This window comes from Neoarius graeffei, chromosome 23 (genome assembly GCF_027579695.1).
Source record: "Neoarius graeffei isolate fNeoGra1 chromosome 23, fNeoGra1.pri, whole genome shotgun sequence".
Lineage (NCBI taxonomy): Eukaryota > Metazoa > Chordata > Actinopteri > Siluriformes > Ariidae > Neoarius > Neoarius graeffei.
This window is the reverse complement of record NC_083591.1, coordinates 44,306,366-44,318,868: the sequence shown is the minus strand read 5'-3', so window position 1 is coordinate 44,318,868 and position 12,503 is coordinate 44,306,366. Positions and strand designations below refer to the sequence as shown.

At 40.7% G+C, this 12,503-nt stretch overlaps 1 protein-coding gene across 2 annotated transcripts in view; it reads right to left on the bottom strand.

Annotated features, from left to right (window-relative positions):
- Window positions 1-638: 638 nt before the first annotated feature.
- The window catches only part of chico, a 76,911-nt gene continuing 65,046 nt past the window's right edge, over window positions 639-12,503 (bottom strand). Inside the window, exons 5-7 of one of the 2 annotated variants that reach the window (XM_060906219.1) lie at window positions 11,587-11,649; window positions 7,638-7,712; window positions 639-7,273 (exon numbers count right to left, since the gene is read on the bottom strand). In XM_060906219.1, the coding sequence (XP_060762202.1) occupies window positions 7,025-7,273; window positions 7,638-7,712; window positions 11,587-11,649 (387 nt within the window). In that variant the 3' untranslated portion in view covers window positions 639-7,024. The remainder of the gene's footprint in view (window positions 7,274-7,637; window positions 7,713-11,586; window positions 11,650-12,503) is intronic. The other variant, XM_060906221.1, reaches the window with a different exon arrangement.

Here is a 12,503-nt window from a genome sequence, read left to right as displayed (position 1 = left end):
ACAGATGAGAGCTGAACGCTTGGACCTTCACTGAACAGGCTCTGTAAAGACCATTACTCTATCCACATTCACTGGATATGATCAATCATGCGCTCTGATTGGCTACTCTACTACTAGGCTATCAGCTCATATACTGTGAGTAGAGAAAAAGAAAATATGGCAGTGCGTGTTACTGAACCAACCGAGGAGGAAATAAAAACTACTTGAAAAATAACCCCCTCCCCCCAAAAAAAGCAATAAAATATGGAATGAACGTATTTGATGGTAAGAACGTATCTTTTTTTTTTCAAGAATTATTATTATAGCATTTTTCACAAATCGCTACCATCATTTCGCCGGTTTGTTTACATTCTAAGCGGAAATTATTTTGTCGGATGTTTTGTATAAAAAGTTTTTATTTATCGAATTTGCAAAAATTAAAAATGCTCCGTTTCTCAAAATCCAGTGAATGTGGATATCAGCTCATGTACGATTCCACGACTTTGTGGAATAATTGTTAATTATTTCAGGCATCTTAAGTTGGGTAAAAATCAATTGATTCAAAAAACGGATTTTGAACACTTCGAAGTAACAGATCACAGGAGAGAAGATCTCAAAAAAAAAAAAGCAAGTGCATTCTGGATATGTTGACGCAAAGCTGCATTTCTTATTTGTTTATTTTTAATTGTATATGGCACCATTTCACTATTCACACCACAAACCCCATGTGCACACAGCTTGCGGAGAGAGTGAATGGAGAAGAGAGGTGCAGGGAGGAGGCAAGAGCGGCAGAACAATACACCTCCTTTTGTAGCAGAAGAGGAAAACATGTTCGAGCGCACACACTCCATTAGTCGCTCTGAAAACCGCTTGCCTGCAGCAAAGCGTGAGGAGACTGAAATGAAAATGGAGAAGCAGAGTCGGCCTTTCGTGTCTGCTTTTGAAACAAGCTGTAAATGAGAAGCGCTGCAGGGAAGAATTAAAAAAAAAAAAAAACGTGAGCGCTGATATGTGTAAAGAATAAAACACAATGGCGCACACTGTTCTAGGAAACTAATCAATGATGGAGTGGTTACGTCTGAAGTGTTTTATTCTTTTTTTTTTTTAAAACACCACATCAATTTGGCAACGATTGCCACATTTTTTATAAACTGAAGAGATACCTTGTAGCCTACTATTTATCCATTTATAGTTCTGTTTAATGTTCTGGAAAGTCCATGAAATGAAGGCGTTCCTGTTATCGTTTACATTACAGCAGCGATAAACTGTTGTTCCCTCATCAGCCTCACTTTTCCTCTCTCTTGAAGATAGGAATAAGAAAAAAATGCACCGTCATATTATAGAGAAAGTGCAAAGCACAAAATCCCGTCCCAAAGACTTTGCCATGTGTCTAAGACCCCGTCCGCACGTAGCCGGGTATCTGCTAAATCGAAGATATTTTTCTACGTTTTGGCCTGTCATCCACATGAAAACACATCAAAAACGAATATTTAAAAAAACTCCGGGCAAAGTGAAGATTTTTGAAAACTCCGTGTATGCCTTTTCGTGTAGACAGAGATAACCGGAGTTTTGCGTTTTAGAACGTCACAATCTGCGCCAAAAAAATGACAACAAATCTGCCCTGACGTCAAACGTGCGACCTTTGTTTACCGCAGAAGCCAGATTAAGCATGGACAAAGAGTAATGGATCGGAGTAGTGCCTTGAAAGCGTTAATTATTGTGCAGGTGCTATTTACATGTTTAATTTTAGAAGCCCAACTACTGACAAGATTCCCAATCAACGTTTTCTTGCGTCTTTTGAAGTTTATACTCCAAAATTGTGTTTAGAAGCAATTCTGTCTCCGAGTCTGTCCAGACGAACGAGCTTGGCGCCATGTTTTACGTTTAGGCGGAAGTGACGCCAACAGAGGGCTATTCTGATGTGATTAGGGGGTAGGATTTGGGGAAATAATGCCATCTACAGGTTTGGAATGCTTATGAATGTGATTGAAAACGCAGATGTTCGGTTATGTGTGGAAGGGATTTTTTTCGAAGACGAGGTGGTGTGGATAAAACATTTTTATAAACGGAGGGGGGGAAAGTTCGGTTTTAAAAATATCCGGCTACGTGTGTACATGGCCTAAGTCAATAAGAACAGAAGGCTACGTTCACACTGCAGGCTGAAGTGACTCAAATCCGATCTTTTCGCCCATATGTGACCTGTATCCGATCTTTTATTGACAATATGAACGACACAGATCCGATTTTTTCAAATCCGACCCAGGCCGTTTGGATATGTGGTCCTAATTCCGATTCCTATCCGCTCTTTTCATATGCGACTTCAGTCTGAACCGCCAGGTCGCATTCATCCGACTTACACGTCATCAACAAGCCACAAACGTCACTATTCTGCGCTGAAGTAGGCGGCGGGTCTCTCAAAAAAGTTACAACAACATGGCGCATAATCACGGGCGCAGATAGAGGGTGGGACTCGTCCCACCCAGATTTAAATTCACCTTGTTCGGTCCCCCCCACTTCGGTCCTATAGGGAGGAAAAAACGTCTATGCTGTCTTTCTTTGCATAAGGCAAACCTCACGGAAAAATCAAAAGACTAATTACCATTCGGTTTATTGAGGTGCACAGCAGTACATACATAGTTGCAACAATTCACATAAAACAAAACAAAGACTGATATTCGGTTGGTTGAGCTGCGCAGACTGCACAGGTTGCGAGCTCGAGCTTGGTTGCTATGGTTACTAACAACAAGTTTGACAGGCATATTGGGGTTGGGGTTGGTTTGCTGGCAGCTTTGTCCCCCCAGTTTTTTGTCCCCCCAGTTCAAAAAACGTATCTGCGCCCCTGCGCATGACATCAATGCGAGGGACGCTTCGGGCTGTGAAGGTTCTGAATCTTCTCAATGGAAGGACGCAGAGGTTAGGGAGCTGATTTCCATTTGGGGGGATGCAGCTATTCAAGCTAGATTGGATGAGTCATACCGCAACCGGGCGGTTTTACTTCCGTAAACACTGGCCATGCTCACTGCGTGTGACGTCGTCGTATCCTGCAATGCACGTGCGGAACACTTTTAGGTCGCTTTTCGTTCATACTGAGGATCACATACAAGTCGCATATATTTGTTAATGTGAACGACCTCACAAAAAAATCGGATTTCACAAAAAAATCGGAATTGAGCATTAAGCCTTGCAGTGTGAACGTAGCGGAAAAAGCAGAACGGTTTACAAAATGGTGTTTGTTTGACTGTCGTTATAAACTAGTGGCGAAAACCTGAAACTGAAACGGACTAGTTTGCCAGGTCATGCTGAGAGTTACAGTCCGGTCCCACAATACAGATAACTATAACTACAACTATAGCGGTAACTATAAATAAATCAGTCTCCTGCAGTTTATGTGGTTGGTGCTCACACCAGACCGATAACAATCTCTACAGCCCAGGCTTGGGTTTATCGAAATCAGTGAGATTTGCTTCTGGAGGCCTGGACCTGATCTGATAAAAATCTGACCAATCAGGTAATTGTTATTATTTACATGTGACGTTGTCTGAGCACGTGCTATTTTTCCCCCGGGCATCTTTGTACATCCTTGTTGCATCGTGAAGTCATGGAATACGGATTCACGGAAAATAAAAAATATAATACAAAGCATGGATCTTTTATTCATGGATGTGTGATATTTTCCATGAATTATCAATGAACATACACACTACTGTTCAAAAGTTTGGGGTCACTTTGAAATGTCCTTATTTTTGAAAGAAAAGCACTGTTCTTTTCAACGAAGATCACTTTAAACTAATCAGAAATCCACTCTATACATTGCTAATGTGGTAAATGACTATTCTAGCTGCAAATGTCTGGTTTTTGGTGCAATATCTCCATAGGTGTATAGAGGCCCATTTCCAGCAACTCTCACTCCAGTGTTCTAATGGTACAATGTGTTTGCTCATTGCCTCAGAAGGCTAATGGATGATTAGAAAACCCTTGTACAATCATGTTAGCACAGCTGAAAACAGTTGAGCTCTTTAGAGAAGCTATAAAACTGACCTTCCTTTGAGCAGATTGAGTTTCTGGAGCATCACATTTGTGGGGTCGATTAAATGCTCAAAATGGCCAGAAAAATGTCTTGACTATATTTTCTATTCATTGTACAACTTATGGTGGTAAATAAAAGTGTGACTTTTCATAGAAAAACACAAAATTGTCTGGGTGACCCCAAACTTTTGAACGGTAGTGTAAATGCAGGTAGGAGATTTTAATTATGAACTTCAGCAATCCAAACATTTGTTTTAGACTTCTTAATTTTTTATCCGTAACACATCATCTGTATGAAATCCGTAACGAATCTGTAATATACTGAAATTATTAGCATCCATGATGCATCCGTATTAAAATCCTTAACCACTCCGTATTTTGTATCCTTTTTTATTATATTTCCGCAGTCTGTTACTGTTCCGCGGTATTTTATCAACCACCGGAGTGTGTACATGGGTTGTTTTGGAGTCCAAACTGTACAGTATGACCTGGAATAATGTGCTACAACTTGGAAAAAACTTCCATGACTATTCCGAAGTTGCATGCATTTATTTTCCTGAGTGTCAGGACCAAGCGAGATTATAGTCGGATTATAGTTGTGGTGTGACTGCTCCAGACTGGAACTAAATTCAGGCAGAGGGATAGTCATAGCTGGAGTTATAGTTATCGGTGTTGTCGGACCCCAGGCCCTTAGTCTTGGCCTCTGGGTTGCTTCTCTGACTTTGCTTTTTTTTTTTTTAACCCACCACAATGCTACCACCACCATGCTGTAACACTACAAAATCTAGAAAAGTTCACAGGGAGTGAATATCAGGTCTCGACACATACAGTGCGATTCATTATGATTTTTTTCATCCCTTTTTTATTTAAAAAGACTATCCTGTAAACGAACACTTTCACATCAAAGATGAAGGTTTGTCGCTTTTTCACATACGTATGTGTCTTTTTTCTGCAACAGATTCGACTTTAATATTTCACCCTTGAAAGGAATGCATTCAACCAATCAGGGTGCAGGTTATGGAAACATCAGCACACTGCTGCAGGCACGGCGGAGTCTCTAGCTGGGTTTTTCCATTGCAGTTTAGCGCCCAAGAGAAGCCATATTTTAAAAATTTCAACAAAACACAATTGCGAATGGGGCAGCACGGTGGTGCAGTGGTTAGCGCTGTCGCCTCACAGCAAGAAGGTCCTGGGTTCGAGCCCGTGGCCGGCGAGGGCCTTTCTGTGTGGAGTTTGCATGTTCTCCCCGTGTCCGCGTGGGTTTCCTCCGGGTGCTCCAGTTTCCCCGACAGTCCAAAGACATGCAGGTTAGGTTAACTGGTGGCTCTAAATTGACCATAGGTGTGAATGTGAGTGTGAATGGTTGTCTGTGTCTATGTGTCAGCCCTGTGATGACCTGGTGACTTGCCCAGGGTGTACCCCGCCTTTTGCCCGTAGTCAGCTGGGATAGGCTCCAGCTTGCCTGCGACCCTGTAGAACAGGATAAAGCGGCTAGAGATAACGAGATGAACGAACAATTGCGAATGTTCCATGTTTCCATGGAATGAAAGGTAGCGTTTCCATTTGGTCATGTCATGGGATTCAAATGAGAAAAATGTGCTTCCATTGCAATTTTTGCAAAATATTGCTTTATCGATTCATCTTTAAAAAAAAAAAAAACCTCATTTTGTAATAAAATTTTTTTAAGACTCATGTTTGCGTTACTAGCTTTTTTTTTGAGTTTGCTATTTCATACTACATATTAAGTAGGTTAATGGAAACACGGCTTCTTGTTCATTTTGACTCGAAATCCTGTACTGTTTGACCTGGGCAACAAAAATTATAAAGATAACTTGAAAGACAATCTCTGGAGGGGAAAAAAAAAATAAAAAAAAAAGACCAGGTGCAATATAAACGGTGGAATTACAGTCCAGGGTCTGTGACTTGCATTGTAATGTTGTGAAGCTTGCTATCAATCTTAGCAACTCCTGAACCAAGCAATAAAACTCCGCACGTTCTTGGCTACATCTCAGGACAGGATGTTCCAAAAATTTTTACTCCCTTTTTGTCGACTCCATCGTCATTCAATTGTTTTTGTGGAAATCTCGCATAATCGCGTGACATTTAACGTGAATATTAATGTTGCGTTTAATTCATCAACGATTTTTTTCGCACTTTCGCATCTTATTTGCGTCACGCTGTATGTGTATAGACCTTTACTTTTAAGGAGAAAGTGGAAGGGGAAAAAAAAAGAAAAATCAGGGTCGAAAACTGTAAACAGGAAGCTGAAATAAAGAAACAATTATAAACATCTGGATGGAAATAAAGTAAGAAAGTGTGGTTTTTTCCTAAGGTATCTTTAAAACTATGATTATTACAGATCTAGCATTCTTTGAAATGCAATGTTTTAAGCAGATATAGGTATAGATATAGATAGATGAAGCCAAAAAAAAAAAACCTAACTGGGTTGTACAGCTATTAAAGCATGTCACTGCTGATTCGGCTAATTGTGCTTTCATAATACGATCTTTCAAACTGGATCTGATTCTGCCACGTCTGCAAAGAGGGAATACAGAAATGACGGATTGTCTGAGCGTCTGGAAAGAGGATCATCTCCTCGGTTTAATCCAGAAGCTGCTCTGTTTAGTCTGAGGACTAGCTCATATGAGAAGGAGCTCTGGAAATATGGAACGATATCGGAAAAGTCGAATGAGCAGGCTGCAGGAAGCCGTGGATCCTGCAGCGGAATAATAATAATAATAATAATAATACGCGCTTGACAAACCCAAACGAGGAAGCAGGGACGGCAAACAGCAGGCCAGGAAATGAAAATGCAAAGCAAAAAAACAAACAAACAAACAAAAAGTCCAATTTTATCACAACTATAAAGGACTTCTTTAAGCGAAGGCATGCATTCAGAAAAGCAAGAGGCTTTAGAAGAAGAATGCGAGACGTAAATGAAGATGAAAAACAATGCTGTGCTCTTTTCATTGTCTCTCTGTGCTCTCTTCGCCTCAGTGAGAGACGCATTCGAGTGGACTCAGTCGGATTTGTCTCCGTCGTCGTCGCGGTGCGTGTCGGCGCTGTTAGCAGCGTCACGGGCGTTCTTCTCTTCCTTGGCGAGGTGAGCGTGGGACGCCAGGATGCTGGAGAGAGAGAAGAGACCTGGAGCAGTGGAGGTCGAGGAGGAAGAGGAGGGCAGGGTAGGGGGGGTCAAGCCCAGGGGCAGAGGGGTCATAGGTAGAGCCAAACCCTGCAGCTGAGAGAGCTGGTGGGCCTGGAGCTGCTGCTGTGCACAAAAGACATCAACACACACGTGAAAGAGTAAGCAAACACACACAGGTTAGAAATACAGCCAACAGATACAAAAGGTCAAATGGGCCACTCACACAGAGGTTACAGATGGTGCACACACACACACACACACACACACACACACACACACACACACACACACACACACACACACACAAAAAAACACACACACAGTTAAATATACATAACAAATAAGAAAAGGAGAGGGAGAACAAATAACCAGAGAGGGAACAAAACGGAGAGACGAAACAAACAGATGCTCCAATATTTACTTACACACACACACACACACACACACACACACACACGATGCGAGAAGAATACAGCAGGCAGCCTACCCGAATGATTGAGTTCATCTCTGGTGGAGTGACTTGTTTAGCTCGCTCAATCGCTCCCAGGACCTGCTGTTGATGCTACACACACACACACACACACACACACACACACACACACACACACACACACACACACACACATTGCTATCCTTGTAAGGACCTTTCATTGATGATATTATTATTATTAGCTCATCAGGCCAACAAGTGATGAGTTTATGCCATCAAGTTTTGTCCTTCATTTGTCAGACATCGTCCACATTTTACAAAAATCGCTTCTTCTCTCTCAATTCTTCACTGATTTTTATCCTTTTTGGCAGGAAGGTAGGTCTGCCTGGGGTGCATATGGCTTCTACCCAAATTTGCATAAATCGCCATGAATAATGAAGATGCAGAGCAATTAAGCCCTAACGAGCAGTTTCCACACAAATCGCTTCTTCTCCCTCAATTCTTCACTGATTTTGATTCTTTCTGGCATGAAGACAGGGGGACCTAGGGTGCATAAGACTTCTACCCAGATTTGCTTAATTACAATTATTAATGAAGTCATGGATTAAGCAAGCCTTAATGAGCAGTTCAACAAAAATCGCTTCTTTTCGGTCAATTCCTCGCCATTTCGAATTCTTTCTGACAAGTAGGTCGGTATTCCTAGGGTGTATATAGCTTCTATATATCGATTGTATATAGTGTATATAGCTATATGGCAAAAGTATGTGAACCTCTAGGATTAGCAGTTAATTTGAAGGTGAAATTAGGGTCAGGTGTTTTCAATCAGGTGTGAGTGGGCACCCTGTTTTATTTAAAGAACAGGGATCTATCAAAGTCTGATCTTCACAACACATGTTTGTGGAAGTGTATCATGGAACAAACAAAGGAGATTTCTGAGGACCTCAGAAAAAGCGTTGTTGATGCTCATCAGAATGGAAAAGGTTACAAAACCATCTCTAAAGAGTTTGGACTCCACCAATCCACAGTCAGACAGACTGTGTACAAATGGAGGAAATTCAAGACCAGTGTTACCCTCCCCAGGAGTGGTTGACCAACAAAGATCACTCCAAGAGCAAGGCATGTAATAGTCAGCAAGGTCACAAAGAACCCCAGGGTAACTTCTAAGCAACTGAAGGCCTCTCTCCCATTGACTAATGTTAATTAGCCAATCAGGAGAACACTGAACAACAATGGTGTGCATGGCAGGGTTGCAAGGAGAAAGCCACTGCTCTCCAAAAAGAACATTGCTGCTTGTCTGCAGTTTGCTAAAGATCACGTTGACGAGCCAGAAGGCTATTGGAAAAGTGTTTTGTGGACGGATGGGACCAAAATAGAACATTTTTGTTTAAATAAGAAGCATTATGTTTGGAGAAAGGAAAACACTGCATTCCAGCATAAGAACCTTATCCCATCTGTGAAACATGCTGGTGGTAGTATCACGGTTTGGGCCTGTTTTGCTGCATCTGGGCCAGGATGGCTTGCAATCATTGATGGAATAATGAATTTTGAATTATACAAGCCAATTCTAAAGGAAAATATCAGGACATTTGTCCATGAACAGAATCTCAAGAGAAGGTGGGTCATGCAGCAAGACAACAACCCTAAGCACACAAGTTGTTCTACCAAAGAATGGTTAAAGAAGAATAAAGTTAATGTTTTGGAATGGCCAAGTCAAAGTCCTGACCTTAATCCAATCAAAATATTGTGGAAGGACCTGAAGTGAGCAGTTCATGTAAGGAAACCCAACAACATCCCAGAGTTGAAGCTGTTCTGTATGGAGGAATGGGCTAAAATTCCTCCAAGCCGGTGTGCAGGACTGATCAAGAGTTACCGGAAATGTTTAGTTGCAGTTATTGCTGCACAAGGGGGTCACACCAGATACTGAAAGCAAAGGTTCACATACTTTTGCCACTCACAGATATGTAATATTGGATCATTTTCCTCAATAAATAAATGACCAAGTATAATATTGTTGTCTCATTTGTTTAACTGGGTTCTCTTTATCTACTTTTAGGACTTGTGTGAAAATCTGATGATGTTTTAGGTCATATTTATGCAGAAATGTAGAAAATTCTAAAGGGTTCACAAATTTTCAAGCACCACTGTAGATCTAGCTCGAACCCTACCCTTAACCTCGGTATCCAGAAGGAAACCTTTTCATGTTTAAGTTTTAAATAAAAGATGCAGCTCTTGGGGTGGGGTGGGGGGAGCTTTCCTCATGGGGATGAGCCAAATGTCCAAACTGTGATACAGATCAACCTGGTCTGGTGTTAATATCTGAAGTACAGGAGAACTAGGAAGGTGTGGACTCACTCTGAACCAGTGATGCAGCACCAAGATTTGTGTTCGAGAAGCATAACAGACAATTGATATTGACCATGAGATGGTTGTTGGTGCCAGATGGGCTGGTGGTAGTATCACGATAGTATAACAACAAACCATGTGTTATGGTTATAGGGTTTGGTTATAATTCATGATCAACAAAAATGACAAGTTTTATTAAAACTTTTTTGATGACCACCCACTCTCATCCCTGTAAAACACAGAAGTATCTCCGAAACTTCTAGGAAGTTCACGCACAACAGTCTCTACTGGAAACACCTTGCTGATAAGCTTGTTGATAGTTTGAGCTGAATGGGCAGGAAGTCTACTGTAACTCAGACACTCTTTACAACCATGGTGAGCAGAAAAGAATCTCAGCACAACACGTCAAAACTGTGAGGTTGATGGGCTACAACAGGGTTCCACTTCCTGTCAGCCAAGGATAGGAATCGGAAGCTACAGTAGGCAAAAATTACCAAAACTGGACAGCTGAAGATTAGAAAAAGGCTCACAACAACCATGCCATGTTTGAGGTCACCAAGATCACATTATTCTCCATTAAAGGCTCGGTCCCACAACACCGATAACTATAACGATAGCTATGATGATAACTATAAATAAACAGGTCTGCAACCACTCCGTATTTTGGATCCTTTTTTATTATATTTCTGTAGTCTGTGACCTATCTGTATTTTGTCAACCACCAGAGTGTGTACATGGGTTGTTTTGGAGTCCAAGCTGTACAGTATGACCCGGAATAATGTGCTACAACTTGGAAAAAAACTTCCATAACTATTCCTAAGTTGCATGCATTTATTTCCCTGAGTGTCAGGACCAAGCGAGATTATAGTCGGGATTATAGTTGTGGTGTGACTGCTCCAGACTGGAACTAAATTCAGGCAGATGGATAGTCATAGCTGGAGTTATAGGTATAGCTATAGTTATCGGTGTTGTGGGACCCCGGGCCCTTAGATGTGAACATTAACATTCTTGAACTGTATCTTGAACTGCATCATTCAAGTAACTTCAGTCACGGGTGAAAAGTGCAGCCTTTTAATAAAAGTGAAATGTTAATAACAAATCGGCCTTTTATTAATAAACTTTTATGAACATTTCTACCGCCTCCACTTGCTTCTCTTTTCTTTAGCTTTCAGCAGAATGTAAAGACAGCTCCGATTTCTTGTTAAATCCATTTGTACAATCAATCGCAGAATAGCTCTTTCCCATTTTAGATTTGGCATTAGAGCTGTGTTACTTTCGCCTAGAGTGAAGTCGAGTTCATTCCAGCTGTCGAACAGCTAGGAAAAACTGAGAGATTACACAGCCTGATCATTTCATTGATTCGAATCATCAGAAATGTGTATCGTGATTTATTGTCACATGATGTATCATTACATGCCTACTTTTAGCCAAGCAACAAGTCAAACAAGATACAATTCAAGCAGAGAGGGTTACTCATAAATGACCACTAGCACTCAACTTTAATCCTGATACCAATGATTTGAACATCTAGATGCATATTATGAGTGTGTACATTGACACAAATGAACAAATAACACCAGGTTTAATCAGATTCTACCCTTCAAGAGGACTAGACGTGTAGATTTTTATTTAACCCAAAAACATGTATAAATACACTTCGTACCTCTTGGGATAGGTAGGGCAGCACCTGAGCGCAGATGGCATTCAGCCTCTTTACAATCTCAGCCTGAGGGGGAAAAAAAACATTATTCAACACTGTGCCAGTGTGGGTCAGAACATTTCCTACATTTTGTTTCGTTGACTGAAATAAAATACGAGTCGTTCTATAGCAGATGCCTTAAATACACTTCCACCACACACACTGCTGTTGAATTCTCGATTCTGATTGCTCAGAACATTCTACAACAGCAGCAGCTCTGACAGTCGCAGGTCACACATAGCTGATAGGTTAATGTTACAACTAGTGTGTATGGTGGAAGCTAGAACAATTTTTTTTAGTGTTCTTTAACAAGGAAAAGTATAAAATGTTGCGCTGGTGAAGTTTTCTGTTCGAACACGTTTATGGAAGGAGTCTCCACATGAGCACTTGGAGGTGAAGCTGTAAAGTTTTCTGACTTGGGAAAGTCTTCAGGACAGAGGGCATGGCACTGTGTGGTTTTTTGGAGCCGACAAACTGCATTTCTTGTCTAATTAAATTTAAGAGACATAGAAAAAAAAAGGCTAAAATGACTGTTTATGACTTTTATAAAACATAACGGATAACAGGAACTAGTTTTACAGATGCTCCACACCATTAAATGTAACTATAATTGGATAAATAATGTGACATAAATAAAAGAAATATAATTTTTGGTAAAATTACTGTGATATAAGCAGAATAAAATCTTGCCAAGCAAAAAAATAATAATTTAAAAACAAACAAACAAACAAACAAACAAACAAACAAACAAACAAACAAATAAACCACCAAAAAACCTCTGAGCTTTACGTCAGGCCAAATTGTACCACCCTTTAATTGACTCTTTTCCATTAACAGCTGCCTTGAGTTTTATTCCTTACTTGTACACTATGGCCAAAAAC